At 45.8% G+C, this 18,994-nt stretch overlaps 2 protein-coding genes across 2 annotated transcripts; both read left to right on the top strand.

Moving 5' to 3' along the window:
* The first annotated feature begins 5,221 nt into the window (after nt 1-5,221).
* On the top strand, nt 5,222-8,078 carry LOC143803908 (uncharacterized). The gene is made up of 6 exons (XM_077281667.1): nt 5,222-5,330; nt 5,410-5,484; nt 6,305-6,500; nt 6,655-6,817; nt 7,594-8,026; nt 8,064-8,078. Exons 1-6 carry the CDS (start codon nt 5,286-5,288, stop codon nt 8,076-8,078), a joined length of 927 nt encoding a protein of 308 aa, XP_077137782.1. The 5' UTR covers nt 5,222-5,285.
* Nucleotides 8,079-13,324: 5,246 nt separating this feature from the next.
* Nucleotides 13,325-16,053, top strand: LOC143803907 (uncharacterized). Its single transcript, XM_077281666.1, has 6 exons — nt 13,325-13,433; nt 13,513-13,587; nt 14,408-14,603; nt 14,758-14,920; nt 15,697-16,006; nt 16,042-16,053. The coding sequence occupies exons 1-6, from the start codon at nt 13,389-13,391 to the stop codon at nt 16,051-16,053; spliced, it is 801 nt and encodes a 266-aa protein (XP_077137781.1). The 5' UTR covers nt 13,325-13,388.
* The last annotated feature ends 2,941 nt before the right edge of the window (nt 16,054-18,994 follow it).

Below are 18,994 nucleotides of genomic sequence, written 5' to 3'. Positions count from 1 at the left end.
GTAACCGTGGAAGCGGCACCAAATGCACCATTTTGGAAAAATGATCGGTGACTACCCAGATAACGGTGCAGCTACGAGACTTGGGTAAGCCCACCACGAAGTCCATCCCGACCATTTCCCAGGGCCTGTCTGCCACCGGCATGGGGTAAAGTAACCCAGCAGGCCGTTGCTGAGGAGACCGATTCTGGGTGCAGGAGACACACGCCCGAATATAGTCCCCAACGTCATGAGCCATATGCGGCCACCAGTACGTCCTCACCAAAAGCTCAGATGTCCTCTTGGTCACAAAATGTCCACCGACTCTGGACGAGTGAGCCCAAGAGAGAACCTCCGGTCGCAAATTCGCTGGTATGAAAGTCTTGCCCGGGGGCACGGACTCAAGCGAAACCGGAGCCACAGTTCTCAGGCTCTCAGAAGGGACAATAAGCTGAGGCTCCTCCTCCTCCTCAGATGACACTACGGAGCGGGAGAGAGCATCGGCACGAGTGTTCTTCTCCCCGGAGAGAAAATGGAGAGTAAAATGGAACCGGGAGAAGAACAGGGACCATCTAGCCTGGCAAGAATTCAGCCGCTGGGCCGTCTGTATATACACCAAGTTCTTGTGGTCAGTGAACACTTGGAAGGGAAAGCGAGCTCCCTCCAAGAGGTGTCTCCACTCTGAAAAAGCCAACTTCATGGCTAGCAACTCCCTGTCCCCGATGGAATAATTCCTCTCCGCTGGTGTGAAGGTCTTGGAGAAAAAGAAGCAAGGATGCTTCCGACCTTGAGCATCCTTTTGGAAAAGGACTGCTCCAGCACCAACGGATGAGGCATCCACCTCCATGATAAATGGCTTATCTACATCGGGGCGATGTAGGATGGGAGTGCTAGCGAAGTGTGACTTAATCGAGAGAAAGGCCTTGGAGACCTCCTCTGACCACAACTTGGGATTTGCTCCCTTCTTGGTGAGGGCAACCAAGGGAGCTACCAAAGTTGAGAAGTGTGGAATGAACTGGCGATAGTAATTAATTAACCCCATAAAGCGCTGCACCGCTTTAAGAGAATGGGGTTCCTGCCAGTCCATCACAGCCTGTAGCTTGGCAGCATCCATAGCCAAACCCTGGGCAGAGATGATATAACCAAGGAAAGGCAAGGACTCCTGCTCAAACACACACTTCTCCAACTTGGCGTAGAGGGAGTTTGCCCGTAAGAGGTCGAAGACTTTGCGAACATCTCTCCGATGGGAGTCAATATCTGGAGAGTAGATGAGAATATCATCCAGACAGACTACGACCGAGGTGGTGAGCATATCCCGGAAAATGTCGTTCACAAGGTCTTGGAAAACGGCTGGGGCATTACAGAGCCCGAAGGGCATCACCAGTTATTCATAATGCCCATCCCTGGTGTTAAAAGCCGTCTTCCATTCGTCCTCCTCACGGATGCGAATCAGGTTATAGGCACCCCGCCGATCTAATTTTGTAAACACCCTTGCTCCCAGTAGCCTATTAAAAAGCTCAGAAATCAGGGGTAATGGGTACTTGTTCTTAACGGTGATAGCGTTAAGACCCCTGTAATCTATGCATGGACATAAGTCTCCTGTCTTCTTCTGTACGAAGAAGAACCCTGCCCCTGCAGGTGACACTGACTTCCTAATGAATCCTCTTGCCAGATTCTCTTGGATATGCTGAGACATTGCCTCTGTCTCCGGGAGAGATAATGGATAAACTCGACCCCGGGGAGGCTCAGCACCAGGCAAGAGGTCAATAGGACAGTCATAGGGGCGGTGAGGCAGAAGGGTCTCCGCAGCCCTTTTGGAGAACACGTCTGCATAGGGCCAATAGTGTTTGGGGAGAGAGGAAAGATCTGCGGGTACCTGAGTGTTGTGAATTCTGCTCTTGGGCTCCCTCCGGTGGTTGTTGGTGGTAGTGCAGTTGTCTTGGGGTTGTAATCCGGGCAGGTGTTTCTGCTGATTGCAGCTCTATTAGGTATTTAGGTGTGCAGGATCCATGAGTCTGTGCCAGTTGTCCATTGTACTTGGAGGGATATGTTATATTTTACTATGACTGGATAAAAGAGTAAAGGGGTTCTTGGAAGACAGTCGCAAAGGGAAGTATTTTATATGTTTTAAATTTATAAAAAATATGGGTTAATGTTTTTTTTTGCAATTTCAATGCACATAGAATATATATATATATTTTTTACTTTTGTACAGTACACTGAAAGGTAAAATGAATGGTATTATTCACAGTTACAATTCTTTACATAAAAGAGAAACTCTCATTTCACAGCTTTGACAGAAAAAAAAGAAATAACTCTGGAAAGAAAGGGAGGAAAAAACAAAAGTGCAAATGATCGGGATGGTCCTACACTGTCTAATATTAAAAACCTTACCATGTATCAGAGTTGACCTCACTATGTGAATAAGGGCAGACACAAGGACCAGGTCCCGATCTATGGACACCAGTCTGGGGAAGCCTTTAAATCTAATTTCCAGATCGGGAGAGGGAGGCCACGCCAAACTCAATTTTTTCTCTGTATTTTTACAATCTGTGTTAAGTTGCTTCACCCTTGTTTGTCTCCATTCTTCTCTATAGTGTAAACTGGGGACTGACCAGTGCCCATCACCCTTCCCTATTCAGGGCCTAGCTCTAGGGATATACAGGGCTTAGGTTCCTGCTCCATGATTGGGGTGGAACCATTATAGGGATGGTAGGGGAGGCAGGGTGCTATTAGATCTGCCTAGGGGTCTCCACTCCCCCTTTCCCTAGCATTTGGGCTTCCTTTCCCATTTCCCCTCGTGTTGTACTTAGTATTCCAACACTGTGTGTGACATCAGGTTGGTGACAATGTTGGTCTTTCTGCAAAAAATCTGAAAATGAACATTCCGTTTTCTGAATTGTGTCAAAAATTCATAGGACCTTTTCACATTTCTGCACAAATTAACCAGGTTGCTTTCCATTTAATACTTCCTAACAGCCTGAAAATGCATCCTGTATTCTATGTATCCTTGCTCAAACCATTCAATGAAAACCTCTTTCCAGGAAGAACTCAGCCACCTCCTCCACCAGAAAAAGTCCATGGTGAAGAAGAGCACATTGTGGATAAAATTATGGACTCTAGAAGATTTAGAGGAAGATTGCATTATTTTGTTCTTTGGTAAATCAGATACTAGTACCTGTGATGTTCCTGATGTCTCCAACCTGAGTTCTTGATGTCTCAACACCAAGTTCCTGATTTGCTCACCCTGTGATCTCCTGATTGAGCACCCTACTTAAACCTGTCCCTGCACTTCCTTCATTGTGAGATTATTAAACTCCCAGTCTTTAGTCCAGCTTTTTCCCACCTGCTGCTTATCCTCAAGATCCTACTACTGCTCCGTGTACTGACCTCTGGCTATATTGTGACTACATCACCTGATTATCGTTCCACCTATACTGCTGCTCTGTGTACCAACCTCTGGCTACTTCCTGACTACAATTGCGGCTTATCCTCAAGATCCTACTGCTACTTCATGTTCCGACCTCTGGTTATATCCTGACTGCGATTCCTGATTGTCCTTCCAACTACACTGCTACTCCGTGTACCAACCTGTGTTTAAGGTTCTCAGTATCTTTGCTATATCTGCTGTTGTTTTCTGTTATTGAAACCTAACTTTTCCGTCGGCCATTTTGCTTTGTCCTGCTGCAGCTACTTTGCCCTGAGTCAGTATGGAGTTTCCAGCTTCTATGTTTCCACCCTGTTCTCTGCCTCTTGCCTTTTTAAGCAGCCTCAGCTGTTCAATCAGTGTCTCTGAACCATGTCTGCAGTTAGCCTGTGACCTGCTCCTGGAAGTCTTGGACTTTCAGGGCGCGGCAAACGCAACATGTTGCATTTTTTGGGCGGCGCAGACTTCGTAAAAAACGCATGCGTCGTGTTTGCGTCGTGTTTGCGTCGTCAATGCGGCTTTTTTCCCATTGACTTGCATTGACAACGCAGACGACGCAAGTACTTGCGTCGTGGTGCGTTGTACGACGCATGCGTTTTCCAATAAAAAATGCAAAACATTGTCTAGACTTAGTCTAGACACTAAAAAAACACTATATATATAAAAAAAAAAGGGGGTTTGGCATTGTCTTTCACAAGGCTAGCTACAGAGAAGACTGACTGAAGGGAATCTGCTTTCCAAACATGTAAGTATATATTTCTCTTTGCATATTTTTTATTCTGTGTTTTATTTATTGATTTTGATTTAATTTGTGCAATGTTTGTTCTGTGCTATTGTACGGTTATGGCACTGTGGGTTGTATTGAAAAATTGTTTTTTTTAATCTGGTTTTGATGTACTTCTGGCGTTATATGCTGGCGTTTGTTGTCTTCGGCCTTGCTTGGTTTTGGGTTGTTCTGGTGTCATGCAGTTGGTCAATGTCTTTAAATTTGGCAGATTTTTTTTTGAAATTTCTGGTGCATGTCTTTTTCTGGTTTCTATTGTTGGGGGTAACCGTATGGCGTTTTTTATTGGCTCATGTCTTGCTGTGTTTTATTATGCTGTGGGCATTTTTTTTTCTTTCCTTGAGTGTCTTTTCTTGCTGGTGGGGGGGGCTACATTTATGATGTTTCATTTGTATTGTATTGTTCTGGGCTGCTATATGCCATTCTATTTTCAATTGTATTTTACCTTTTTTTGGGGGGGTTTAAACTCTGATGGTTTTACGTCGTTTTCCCTATGGCTTCCGTATGTATCTCCTTTCTTGAATGTTTCCATTGACAAGTGTGTAGTATGGCCTTTATATTAATAATTTTTTTTTGTTGGGGGCCTTTTTTTAAAAATTTATTGTGTTTTCTTTTCTATTTGACTATGTTTTATCTTTTGGGTTGCTGTATATTGTAACAGCGGTTGTCCCGTAATGTTTATTGCTTATTATCTAGAATGGTATTTAGCGCCTTTTTCTGATGTATTTCGGTGGATGTCACCAGATGGTGTTGTTTTGGATCATGTCTTGTTGTAATTGTAAATTATGGCGTTCATTAGTTTGCTATTTCATTGTGCCTTTTTTTTTTCTGTATTTATTTTTTTGATAATTTTGTAGCTTTTGAAAATTTTACATAGGTGTCTATTTTTGCTTAATTTTGTTTGGGTCTATTCTTGTATTGTTTCTTCGATTTTATTCTCTTGCAATGTATGGCATTGTGGTGTCGCTTTTTGAGTTTGCATTGTCCTATCAGTCAACAGTCAATTGTGGTTTTTTAATGTTTTGGGCCTATTTTATTGTATGTGGCATTGGATGTGATTTTTTGCTCATTTTTTCATTGCAGCACAAACTTGCAAGAATGCCAAGTTCTTCAGAACATAGCCAATCGGCGCGGGGGAGTGCGGTGAGTAATTATGTCCAGTTGCTTACTATTAGCTGCCATTTGTAGCATTGACAATAATTTTTGTATACAATTTTTCCAGGCTTCTTCAAGTGAGGGGGAAGGCAGTCAGCGGGAGCAGAGAGATCGGGGCCAAGATGTGGCGTCAGGCCGGCGAGTGAGTATTTTTTTTTTTTTATCTTTTTTTTTTCAGTAGCATCCTGCTGTGAGGAACATTACATTTGAGGAGCATCCTGCTTTCACTAGGGATGTTTACTAAGCTTAGGCCCCCGTCACACATACCAAGATCGCTAGCGAGATCGCTGCTGAGTCACTAGTTTTGTGACGCAACAGCGACCTCAGTAGCGATCTCGCTATGTGTGACCCGTACCAGCAATCAGGCCCCTGCTGTGAGATCGCTGGTCGTGTTGGAATGGCCTGGGCCGTTTTTTGGTCGTTGAGGTCCCGCTGACATCGCTGAAGTGGTGTGTGTGACACCGATCCAGCGATGTCCCTGGTAACCATGATAAACATCGGGTTACTAAGCGCAGGGCCGCGCTTAGTAACCCGATGTTTACCATGGTTACCCGGTTGCTGCAGGGGGACTTCGGCATCATTGAAGACAGTTTCAACGATGCCGAAGTCGTTCCCCTGATCGTTGGTCGCTGGAGAGAGCTGTCTGTGTGACAGCTCCCCAGCAACCACACAACGACTTACCAACGATCACGGCCAGGCAGTATCGCTGGTCGTGATGGTTGTTAAATCACTATGTGAGACGGGGCCTTTATACATTATAGATTTTCAGGGCAGCAAGTATTGGGGGAAGGTAAAATAAAGTTGAACTCCCTGCACACAAACATTCCAAAACACAGGTGTAGAAAACATCAATATACATACATCAAATGGCAAAGGATAGGGCAGAGGTACCTATCATGCCAGGTGCTGGTGGTTGTTAATATTTGCATATTTTTAACCTATTTGTTTTCTAATTTTTCTAGGTTTCACAACGGGCCCAAGGAGAGAGTGTAGATGTGGACCTCCTTATTTCAAGCATCCAGGAGCGGGGCCCGTTGTGGGACAGCCGTGACCCTCGGCACATGGACCAGGTGGTGTCTAGGCGTTTGTGGGCAGAGGTGGCAAACTCGCTGTGGGATGGCTTTGACAGTGCCTCAGCGAAGGACAAAGGCACCTTTAGTGAGTATTGCAGATACGCTGCTATGACCCATCTTGCTAGGATAAACACAACCGTGTGTGATGCGATCAACGCCTACACTTTGCATCGCACACGGTTGTTTTATCCTTTTACAATGCTAAATATGTAACAATTTTTTTGTCTTTACATTAACAGTGAAAAAGTTGAGGACCAGATGGCGATCCATAAAGGACCGTTTCAATAAGGGGATTCGTGCTGAGGAGGAGCAAGCTCGGAGTGGTGCTGCTGCGTCCAAGTCGGTGCCCTATAAATATAACAGGGCACTCCAGTTCTTAAGACCGGTCCTTGGCCGCCGACAGTAAGTATTTTGTCAACATACCATATTGCACATCCACATTGTACATTGCCCAGACACATAGCATATTGCACAGCCACATAGTACATTGCCCAGCCACGTACATTGTGCATCCACATAGTAGATTTCCAGGCCACTATATCGCAGCCACATAGTACACGTTCGAGCTACATATACACATAGTATATTTCCAAAGGAACATAGTATATTGGCCATCCATGTAGTCATCGTAGCATTTTGGCCATCCTTTAACCCTAGTGGAATGGTATATAGCCCATTAGTAATTTTTTGGGTTAGGCGTGAGTCATTGTAGTCCATGACAGGTTACGTTCTGAGTCAGGGTAGTTCTGATTGCAGGAATAATGATGACGTCTGGATCACATGATCCTAACGTCATGGCCATTCCTGCGATCAGATCAACAAAGTCTTTTTTTTAAAGTTTTTGGGTTTTTAAATTTTATTCTTGACTTTAAATTTTCTACTATTTTTTTTGACATAGGCATTATCTAGATTTGTTTTTTTAAGATGACAGGGGTATGCATTGCCTTTGCCAACTTGAATTAACAGTCATTATCTGCCGTCGGTATGTCCATGATTGTTATCGTGAGCCCTAATGCTCAGCTGGCGATAACAATCAGCAATTTATTATAGGCCACACAGACTGAGAGACAGGGGATTGTAATGTTTTGTTGTGTCATGTAATGTAAATTTTTTTACAGGAGTTGGCGTATGTGATAGTTTATTAATTGAAGACTAATTTTTTCCTTTTCTTTTCACAGGACACACAGCAGCACCCTCCAGCGAGCTCCCCCCTGTGAAGCGGAACTTCATGGATCGCCATCTGACCCGTCACAGCCCTCCCACAGCGGCAGCAGGCTTGCACCACCATCATCTGGAGAACCGGCTGCCGGTACATCAGGTTTTCCCCTGCCCGAGGCCTCTGGCGCACCTTCGTTCGGGAATTCCCGACAGCGCCAGCGGGCCTCGGACAGGCCAGCCATGCCCGAATTTTTGCACTTGAGCACGGTGTTCCAGAATGGTTTCAAGGCGATGACCGATAAAATGTCCAGTATCGAACGTCGCCTTGAAGCCATTGAAGCCGAGCTCTCAAATCCGGCAAAACATTTTTTAAGCACAATTGCTAAGGGCATGGTGGAAAACCTTACGCCGGAACTCCAGATTTCGGTGATGCAGGACTGCAATAATTCTTACGTGAGGGCTCTGCAGCAGTCTCGGGTCGCGCAGTCAGCGACACTGCCCGTAGTGCCGTCGCTGGCTAGCGTGACTCCGACTACTGCTGCAGAGTCACTCCAGCCACCCCACCCTGGTCCAAGTGCCGGGCGACGCCACCACAGGCACCATACCAGTGTGCGGCCCACTCCTGCTCCTGCCAGGCCCTCATCCTCCCGTAGGAGTGCTTCTGGGGGAGATGCCGCAGAAGGCAGAAAAAGAAAAAAAAAATCACATAAGAGGAGGCACACAGACACACACACAGAGGCACAGGTTCTGGCTGCTCCAGGACAGACACCATCTCGTCGTGGCTCTAGCCACAGCAGGAGCAGCCAGGGCCAACCAAGCCAAAAACGCAGGCGGCTTGTGTTGCCTCCTCCCTCCTCTACTGACGAGGCGGTCTCCCCAGTGTACCCTGCGGGGGGTTTGGACCTGCCATCAAGCCTCCTCGAGTATGGCGGCTCCTCCTCCTCCTCCTCCTCCTCTACCACTCCCACTCCCAGGTCCAGAACTAGAAGCTACCGGTCACCGGTGGTAGCGGATGTTGATTCCCCCCTCGGCTGTTGATACCCCCTAATTTTCTTTTCCCTTTTTTTCTGTTTCCCCTCAATAAAAATTTATTTTTTTGTATACAATATTTGGTCTTCTTTTCAAGTACACTGCTCGGTAATTCACTCCGTGCGTCGTTTATTTGTGCTTCAAACACCTCATATATGCAATGTCAGACAGTATTTTTGGATTTTTTAATTTGACCGTTTCTTTGGGTGTCTTTCATTGCTGTATGAGGTGTTTCCAAACACTAAAGTGTATGAGTTGTTTTCAAAGAAAAAGGGTATGTGTCCACGCTCAGGATTGCATCCGGATTTGGTCCGGATTTTAATTCAATATTTGTAGCCAAAACCAGGCGTGGGTAATAAATACAGCAGTGGAGCATATGTTTCTATTCTACTTTTCCTAATTGTTCCACTCCTGGTTTTGGCTTACAAATATTGATGAAAAAACCTGAGCAATTCAGGATGCAATCCTGAACGTGGACACATACTGTAAAGGTACCTTCACACTTAACAATGCTGCAGCAAAACAGACAACGATGCAATTCACTGCAGCATCGCTATTTGGGAGCTGGAGAGCGGTCTGTGTGACCGCTCTCCAGCGACCAACGATGCCGAGGTCCCCGGGTAACCATGTTAAACATCGGGTTGCTAAGCGCAGGGCGCACTTCCGATGTTTACCCTGGTTACCAGTGTAAAATGCAAAAAAAAAAAATATTCACAATCGCATCCCCCGGCGTCAGCTTCCCTGCACTGACTGAGTGACGTCCCTCACAGCAACGCTGTGCTGTGCATTCACTTTACGGCCGGCGCTCACTCAGTGCAGGAAGTGGACGCCAGGGGATGCGAAGATGAGTATATTTATTTTTATTTTTTAGTTTACAATTAACACTGGTAACCACGGTAAACATCGGGTTACTAAGCGCGACCATGCGCTTGGTAACCCGTTGTTTACCCTGGTTACCAGTGTAAAACATCGCTGGTATCGTTGATTTTGCTGTCAAACACAACGATACACGGCGATCTGACAAACAAATAAATATGGTATGGTATAAATTTTGTCTTGGAAGCATGGTAGAAAACGTAAGAAAATTTTTTTATTAAAACACAACATTTTAAAAACAAAGGTTTCCAAGTTTTTTAGATAAGGCACATTTACATTGGTGAACTATTTTTAGCATAGTCACACCAGAATACAGTCCAACAGTTTATTACACCATTGAATCTTGCCATGACAGACGGCCAACATCTGACACAAAATAGGCCGCAAAACGGTCCCTCATCTGCGCAATTTCCACACTTGTCCTCAGAGGATGATCATGGAAATTGGGCAATGGGTTGGCTATGGTTTCATCCAGATCAACGTTCAGTCTCTCTTTGGCCAGAATAAAATTGTGGAGAACCACACACGCCTTCACCACCTCATCCACTGTCTCAGTTTTCAGATTAATGGCGGATCCTAATATCCGCCATTTAGAGACAAGGATGCCAAAGGCGCACTCCACAGTCCTTCTGGCCCTGGACAGTCTGTAATTGAACACCCTTTTCGTGTGGTCGAAGCCCCGACTTGAGTAGGGTTTCAATAGGTTGGCAGACATTTGGAATGCCTCATCCCCAACCACAACAAATGGCATCGCAGGGCCTTCGGTGTGGGGAAGAGGTCGTGGCTGGGGGAAATTGAAATTGTTGCCATATAATTTTTGGCCCATATCAGACTCTTTGAATGTGCGCGAGTCATTTGACCGGCCAAAAGCACCAATGTCGACTGCCAGAAAACGGCAGTCCGCACCGGCAATTGCCATCAGCACAGTGGAAAAATATTTTTTGCAGTTATAGAAAAGGGATCCACTTTTCCCTGGCTTGGTAATACGAATGTGCTTGCCATCCACCGCGCCAATACAGTTTGGAAACGAACACACTTCCTCAAATTTCTCGGCGTTGGCCAACCAGATATCGCTTGTAGGGACGGGTAAAAATTCTTCCCGGAGGTTATCCCACAAAGCGCGGCAGGTCTCAGCAATAATTCCCGAGAGAGTGGAGACTCCAATCCGGAACTGAAATTGAAGGGATCGCAAGGTCTCTCCGGTAGCCAGGAAACTGCCAAGAAGATAAAGAAATTACATTAGTACATTGCAATTTATAAGGGTATGTCTCCACTGTCCGGAGACGCGGCGCTATCGTTGCAGCGGCGAAGCCGGTCGGCGATAAGCCCCGCCCCCTTCCTGGGACGCGATGGTGCCGGATGTGTACAGTACACATCCGGGATCATCGCACCCCTCGCCGTAGGGCCCTGTGATATACCTTGCGGGGACGCTGCGTCCCCGCAAGGTGTACGGACATGCTGTGTTCTGAAAAGACGCGCAGCATGTCCGGAGTCGCAGGGCCTCCGCGTGCGGGTTTCCACGCATAGTGGAGACGGGATTTCATAAAATCCCCTCCACTATGCTGGAACATCTGGACGCTGCTTGTTTGACGCTGCAGCGTCAAACAAGCAGCGTTTACTGACCGTAGAAACACAGCCTAAAAGTACATTGACCATACCACCCCCAAAAAAAATTAAGAAAAAAAAAAAAAAAAAAGGGAAGATGTGAACGTAGCCGAACATATCTCAGTCATTCAAACAGCTACGTACCGTAGAGTCACCAGCAGCCGTTCCTCTGCGGAAATAGCTCTCCGGAGCTGAGTGTCCTGCCTGCTAATGGCTCCTTCCACCCGACGCAGAAGATACCGGAAGCTCTCCTGAGACATCCTGGTGTACTCGAAATATTTCTCCAGGTTCTCATTCAGTTCGCCAAACAAGCTATGGTATGCTCCACGGCTCTCCCGGACTTCCAAGATAGGGTGTATCCAAAATCGGCGATGAATCCATCTCCGTTTTTCTCTTTCTCTTTGATGAGCACAGGCGACAGCATAGGCATGAGCCAAGGCAAATTCCATCTCCATATCCATGACGATACTGTCCATGGGACGCTCCATCATGAATACCAGCAAAATGGGAGGAATTCATGTCTGCCATGGTATATATACACAATTACATAAACACCAACCCTCTTCTAGCCATTGGTGGTCCTTATCTATTGTGTAGACACTTTTTTTGGGGGGTGGGATGAAGAATGACTCACTGCTCAAAAAACGCATGCGGCGCAAAACGCTGCGTTTTTTGTTCAAAACGCAACTGCGTTTACAAAAAACGCTGCGTTTTGCGCCGCATGCGTTGAAAGCATGCGGCGCAAAACGCAGCGTTGTGTATGCGTTTTGCTGCGTTTTTGTTTGCGTTGTGCGTTGCGGCGACGACGCTGCGGCGCACAACGCAAATGTGAACGTAGCCTAAGGGCGCGGCAAACGCAACATGTTGCATTTTTTGGGCGGCGCAGACTTCGTAAAAAACGCATGCGTCGTGTTTGCGTCGTGTTTGCGTCGTCAATGCGGCTTTTTTCCCATTGACTTGCATTGACAACGCAGACGACGCAAGTACTTGCGTCGTGGTGCGTTGTACGACGCATGCGTTTTCCAATAAAAAATGCAAAACATTGTCTAGACTTAGTCTAGACACTAAAAAAACACTATATATATAAAAAAAAAAGGGGGTTTGGCATTGTCTTTCACAAGGCTAGCTACAGAGAAGACTGACTGAAGGGAATCTGCTTTCCAAACATGTAAGTATATATTTCTCTTTGCATATTTTTTATTCTGTGTTTTATTTATTGATTTTGATTTAATTTGTGCAATGTTTGTTCTGTGCTATTGTACGGTTATGGCACTGTGGGTTGTATTGAAAAATTGTTTTTTTTAATCTGGTTTTGATGTACTTCTGGCGTTATATGCCGGCGTTTGTTGTCTTCGGCCTTGCTTGGTTTTGGGTTGTTCTGGTGTCATGCAGTTGGTCAATGTCTTTAAATTTGGCAGATTTTTTTTTGAAATTTCTGGTGCATGTCTTTTTCTGGTTTCTATTGTTGGGGGTAACCGTATGGCGTTTTTTATTGGCTCATGTCTTGCTGTGTTTTATTATGCTGTGGGCATTTTTTTTTCTTTCCTTGAGTGTCTTTTCTTGCTGGTGGGGGGGGCTACATTTATGATGTTTCATTTGTATTGTATTGTTCTGGGCTGCTATATGCCATTCTATTTTCAATTGTATTTTACCTTTTTTTGGGGGGGTTTAAACTCTGATGGTTTTACGTCGTTTTCCCTATGGCTTCCGTATGTATCTCCTTTCTTGAATGTTTCCATTGACAAGTGTGTAGTATGGCCTTTATATTAATAATTTTTTTTTGTTGGGGGCCTTTTTTTAAAAATTTATTGTGTTTTCTTTTCTATTTGACTATGTTTTATCTTTTGGGTTGCTGTATATTGTAACAGCGGTTGTCCCGTAATGTTTATTGCTTATTATCTAGAATGGTATTTAGCGCCTTTTTCTGATGTATTTCGGTGGATGTCACCAGATGGTGTTGTTTTGGATCATGTCTTGTTGTAATTGTAAATTATGGCGTTCATTAGTTTGCTATTTCATTGTGCCTTTTTTTTTTCTGTATTTATTTTTTTGATAATTTTGTAGCTTTTGAAAATTTTACATAGGTGTCTATTTTTGCTTAATTTTGTTTGGGTCTATTCTTGTATTGTTTCTTCGATTTTATTCTCTTGCAATGTATGGCATTGTGGTGTCGCTTTTTGAGTTTGCATTGTCCTATCAGTCAACAGTCAATTGTGGTTTTTTAATGTTTTGGGCCTATTTTATTGTATGTGGCATTGGATGTGATTTTTTGCTCATTTTTTCATTGCAGCACAAACTTGCAAGAATGCCAAGTTCTTCAGAACATAGCCAATCGGCGCGGGGGAGTGCGGTGAGTAATTATGTCCAGTTGCTTACTATTAGCTGCCATTTGTAGCATTGACAATAATTTTTGTATACAATTTTTCCAGGCTTCTTCAAGTGAGGGGGAAGGCAGTCAGCGGGAGCAGAGAGATCGGGGCCAAGATGTGGCGTCAGGCCGGCGAGTGAGTATTTTTTTTTTTTTATCTTTTTTTTTTCAGTAGCATCCTGCTGTGAGGAACATTACATTTGAGGAGCATCCTGCTTTCACTAGGGATGTTTACTAAGCTTAGGCCCCCGTCACACATACCAAGATCGCTAGCGAGATCGCTGCTGAGTCACTAGTTTTGTGACGCAACAGCGACCTCAGTAGCGATCTCGCTATGTGTGACCCGTACCAGCAATCAGGCCCCTGCTGTGAGATCGCTGGTCGTGTTGGAATGGCCTGGGCCGTTTTTTGGTCGTTGAGGTCCCGCTGACATCGCTGAAGTGGTGTGTGTGACACCGATCCAGCGATGTCCCTGGTAACCATGATAAACATCGGGTTACTAAGCGCAGGGCCGCGCTTAGTAACCCGATGTTTACCATGGTTACCCGGTTGCTGCAGGGGGACTTCGGCATCATTGAAGACAGTTTCAACGATGCCGAAGTCGTTCCCCTGATCGTTGGTCGCTGGAGAGAGCTGTCTGTGTGACAGCTCCCCAGCAACCACACAACGACTTACCAACGATCACGGCCAGGCAGTATCGCTGGTCGTGATGGTTGTTAAATCACTATGTGAGACGGGGCCTTTATACATTATAGATTTTCAGGGCAGCAAGTATTGGGGGAAGGTAAAATAAAGTTGAACTCCCTGCACACAAACATTCCAAAACACAGGTGTAGAAAACATCAATATACATACATCAAATGGCAAAGGATAGGGCAGAGGTACCTATCATGCCAGGTGCTGGTGGTTGTTAATATTTGCATATTTTTAACCTATTTGTTTTCTAATTTTTCTAGGTTTCACAACGGGCCCAAGGAGAGAGTGTAGATGTGGACCTCCTTATTTCAAGCATCCAGGAGCGGGGCCCGTTGTGGGACAGCCGTGACCCTCGGCACATGGACCAGGTGGTGTCTAGGCGTTTGTGGGCAGAGGTGGCAAACTCGCTGTGGGATGGCTTTGACAGTGCCTCAGCGAAGGACAAAGGCACCTTTAGTGAGTATTGCAGATACGCTGCTATGACCCATCTTGCTAGGATAAACACAACCGTGTGTGATGCGATCAACGCCTACACTTTGCATCGCACACGGTTGTTTTATCCTTTTACAATGCTAAATATGTAACAATTTTTTTGTCTTTACATTAACAGTGAAAAAGTTGAGGACCAGATGGCGATCCATAAAGGACCGTTTCAATAAGGGGATTCGTGCTGAGGAGGAGCAAGCTCGGAGTGGTGCTGCTGCGTCCAAGTCGGTGCCCTATAAATATAACAGGGCACTCCAGTTCTTAAGACCGGTCCTTGGCCGCCGACAGTAAGTATTTTGTCAACATACCATATTGCACATCCACATTGTACATTGCCCAGACACATAGCATATTGCACAGCCACATAGTACATTGCCCAGCCACGTACATTGTGCATCCACATAGTAGATTTCCAGGCCACTATATCGCAGCCACATAGTACACGTTCGAGCTACATATACACATAGTATATTTCCAAAGGAACATAGTATATTGGCCATCCATGTAGTCATCGTAGCATTTTGGCCATCCTTTAACCCTAGTGGAATGGTATATAGCCCATTAGTAATTTTTTGGGTTAGGCGTGAGTCATTGTAGTCCATGACAGGTTACGTTCTGAGTCAGGGTAGTTCTGATTGCAGGAATAATGATGACGTCTGGATCACATGATCCTAACGTCATGGCCATTCCTGCGATCAGATCAACAAAGTCTTTTTTTTAAAGTTTTTGGGTTTTTAAATTTTATTCTTGACTTTAAATTTTCTACTATTTTTTTTGACATAGGCATTATCTAGATTTGTTTTTTTAAGATGACAGGGGTATGCATTGCCTTTGCCAACTTGAATTAACAGTCATTATCTGCCGTCGGTATGTCCATGATTGTTATCGTGAGCCCTAATGCTCAGCTGGCGATAACAATCAGCAATTTATTATAGGCCACACAGACTGAGAGACAGGGGATTGTAATGTTTTGTTGTGTCATGTAATGTAAATTTTTTTACAGGAGTTGGCGTATGTGATAGTTTATTAATTGAAGACTAATTTTTTCCTTTTCTTTTCACAGGACACACAGCAGCACCCTCCAGCGAGCTCCCCCCTGTGAAGCGGAACTTCATGGATCGCCATCTGACCCGTCACAGCCCTCCCACAGCGGCAGCAGGCTTGCACCACCATCATCTGGAGAACCGGCTGCCGGTACATCAGGTTTTCCCCTGCCCGAGGCCTCTGGCGCACCTTCGTTCGGGAATTCCCGACAGCGCCAGCGGGCCTCGGACAGGCCAGCCATGCCCGAATTTTTGCACTTGAGCACGGTGTTCCAGAATGGTTTCAAGGCGATGACCGATAAAATGTCCAGTATCGAACGTCGCCTTGAAGCCGAGCTCTCAAATCCGGCAAAACATTTTTTAAGCACAATTGCTAAGGGCATGGTGGAAAACCTTACGCCGGAACTCCAGATTTCGGTGATGCAGGACTGCAATAATTCTTACGTGAGGGCTCTGCAGCAGTCTCGGGTCGCGCAGTCAGCGACACTGCCCGTAGTGCCGTCGCTGGCTAGCGTGACTCCGACTACTGCTGCAGAGTCACTCCAGCCACCCCACCCTGGTCCAAGTGCCGGGCGACGCCACCACAGGCACCATACCAGTGTGCGGCCCACTCCTGCTCCTGCCAGGCCCTCATCCTCCCGTAGGAGTGCTTCTGGGGGAGATGCCGCAGAAGGCAGAAAAAGAAAAAAAAAATCACATAAGAGGAGGCACACAGACACACACACAGAGGCACAGGTTCTGGCTGCTCCAGGACAGACACCATCTCGTCGTGGCTCTAGCCACAGCAGGAGCAGCCAGGGCCAACCAAGCCAAAAACGCAGGCGGCTTGTGTTGCCTCCTCCCTCCTCTACTGACGAGGCGGTCTCCCCAGTGTACCCTGCGGGGGGTTTGGACCTGCCATCAAGCCTCCTCGAGTATGGCGGCTCCTCCTCCTCCTCCTCCTCCTCTACCACTCCCACTCCCAGGTCCAGAACTAGAAGCTACCGGTCACCGGTGGTAGCGGATGTTGATTCCCCCCTCGGCTGTTGATACCCCCTAATTTTCTTTTCCCTTTTTTTCTGTTTCCCCCTCAATAAAAATTTATTTTTTTGTATACAATATTTGGTCTTCTTTTCAAGTACACTGCTCGGTAATTCACTCCGTGCGTCGTTTATTTGTGCTTCAAACACCTCATATATGCAATGTCAGACAGTATTTTTGGATTTTTTAATTTGACCGTTTCTTTGGGTGTCTTTCATTGCTGTATGAGGTGTTTCCAAACACTAAAGTGTATGAGTTGTTTTCAAAGAAAAAGGGTATGTGTCCACGCTCAGGATTGCATCCGGATTTGGTCCGGATTTTAATTCAATATTTGTAGCCAAAACCAGGCGTGGGTAATAAATACAGCAGTGGAGCATATGTTTCTATTCTACTTTTCCTAATTGTTCCACTCCTGGTTTTGGCTTACAAATATTGATGAAAAAACCTGAGCAATTCAGGATGCAATCCTGAACGTGGACACATACTGTAAAGGTACCTTCACACTTAACAATGCTGCAGCAAAACAGACAACGATGCAATTCACTGCAGCATCGCTATTTGGGAGCTGGAGAGCGGTCTGTGTGACCGCTCTCCAGCGACCAACGATGCCGAGGTCCCCGGGTAACCATGTTAAACATCGGGTTGCTAAGCGCAGGGCGCACTTCCGATGTTTACCCTGGTTACCAGTGTAAAATGCAAAAAAAAAAAATATTCACAATCGCATCCCCCGGCGTCAGCTTCCCTGCACTGACTGAGTGACGTCCCTCACAGCAACGCTGTGCTGTGCATTCACTTTACGGCCGGCGCTCACTCAGTGCAGGAAGTGGACGCCAGGGGACGCGAAGATGAGTATATTTATTTTTATTTTTTAGTTTACAATTAACACTGGTAACCACGGTAAACATCGGGTTACTAAGCGCGACCATGCGCTTGGTAACCCGTTGTTTACCCTGGTTACCAGTGTAAAACATCGCTGGTATCGTTGATTTTGCTGTCAAACACAACGATACACGGCGATCTGACAAACAAATAAATATGGTATGGTATAAATTTTGTCTTGGAAGCATGGTAGAAAACGTAAGAAAATTTTTTTATTAAAACACAACATTTTAAAAACAAAGGTTTCCAAGTTTTTTAGATAAGGCACATTTACATTGGTGAACTATTTTTAGCATAGTCACACCAGAATACAGTCCAACAGTTTATTACACCATTGAATCTTGCCATGACAGACGGCCAACATCTGACACAAAATAGGCCGCAAAACGGTCCCTCATCTGCGCAATTTCCACACTTGTCCTCAGAGGATGATCATGGAAATTGGGCAATGGGTTGGCTATGGTTTCATCCAGATCAACGTTCAGTCTCTCTTTGGCCAGAATAAAATTGTGGAGAACCACACACGCCTTCACCACCTCATCCACTGTCTCAGTTTTCAGATTAATGGCGGATCCTAATATCCGCCATTTAGAGACAAGGATGCCAAAGGCGCACTCCACAGTCCTTCTGGCCCTGGACAGTCTGTAATTGAACACCCTTTTCGTGTGGTCCAAGCCCCGACTTGAGTAGGGTTTCAATAGGTTGGCAGACATTTGGAATGCCTCATCCCCAACCACAACAAATGGCATCGCAGGGCCTTCGGTGTGGGGAAGAGGTCGTGGCTGGGGGAAATTGAAATTGTTGCCATATAATTTTTGGCCCATATCAGACTCTTTGAATGTGCGCGAGTCATTTGACCGGCCAAAAGCACCAATGTCGACTGCCAGAAAACGGCAGTCCGCACCGGCAATTGCCATCAGCACAGTGGAAAAATATTTTTTGTAGTTATAGAAAAGGGATCCACTTTTCCCTGGCTTGGTAATACGAATGTGCTTGCCATCCACCGCGCCAATACAGTTTGGAAACGAACACACTTCCTCAAATTTCTCGGCGTTGGCCAACCAGATATCGCTTGTAGGGACGGGTAAAAATTCTTCCCGGAGGTTATCCCACAAAGCGCGGCAGGTCTCAGCAATAATTCCCGAGAGAGTGGAGACTCCAATCCGGAACTGAAATTGAAGGGATCGCAAGGTCTCTCCGGTAGCCAGGAAACTGCCAAGAAGATAAAGAAATTACATTAGTACATTGCAATTTATAAGGGTATGTCTCCACTGTCCGGAGACGCGGCGCTATCGTTGCAGCGGCGAAGCCGGTCGGCGATAAGCCCCGCCCCCTTCCTGGGACGCGATGGTGCCGGATGTGTACAGTACACATCCGGGATCATCGCACCCCTCGCCGTAGGGCCCTGTGATATACCTT

Source organism: Ranitomeya variabilis, chromosome 2, assembly GCF_051348905.1.
Source record: "Ranitomeya variabilis isolate aRanVar5 chromosome 2, aRanVar5.hap1, whole genome shotgun sequence".
In the NCBI taxonomy this organism is placed as follows: Eukaryota; Metazoa; Chordata; class Amphibia; order Anura; family Dendrobatidae; genus Ranitomeya; species Ranitomeya variabilis.
Note: the sequence above shows the minus strand (reverse complement) of the source record. Positions and strands in the feature narration are given on the sequence as shown.

Bases quoted from the DNA above. Each gene is read 5' to 3' on its own strand.
- LOC143803908 (XM_077281667.1), top strand. From the start codon at position 5,286: ATGCCAAGTTCTTCAGAACATAGCCAATCGGCGCGGGGGAGTGCG. The intron at 5,485-6,304 runs GTGAGTATTTTT...TAATTTTTCTAG, and splicing joins ATGTGGCGTCAGGCCGGCGA to GTTTCACAACGGGCCCAAGG. The intron at 6,818-7,593 runs GTAAGTATTTTG...TTCTTTTCACAG, and splicing joins CCGGTCCTTGGCCGCCGACA to GACACACAGCAGCACCCTCC.
- LOC143803907 (XM_077281666.1), top strand. From the start codon at position 13,389: ATGCCAAGTTCTTCAGAACATAGCCAATCGGCGCGGGGGAGTGCG. The intron at 13,588-14,407 runs GTGAGTATTTTT...TAATTTTTCTAG, and splicing joins ATGTGGCGTCAGGCCGGCGA to GTTTCACAACGGGCCCAAGG. The intron at 14,921-15,696 runs GTAAGTATTTTG...TTCTTTTCACAG, and splicing joins CCGGTCCTTGGCCGCCGACA to GACACACAGCAGCACCCTCC.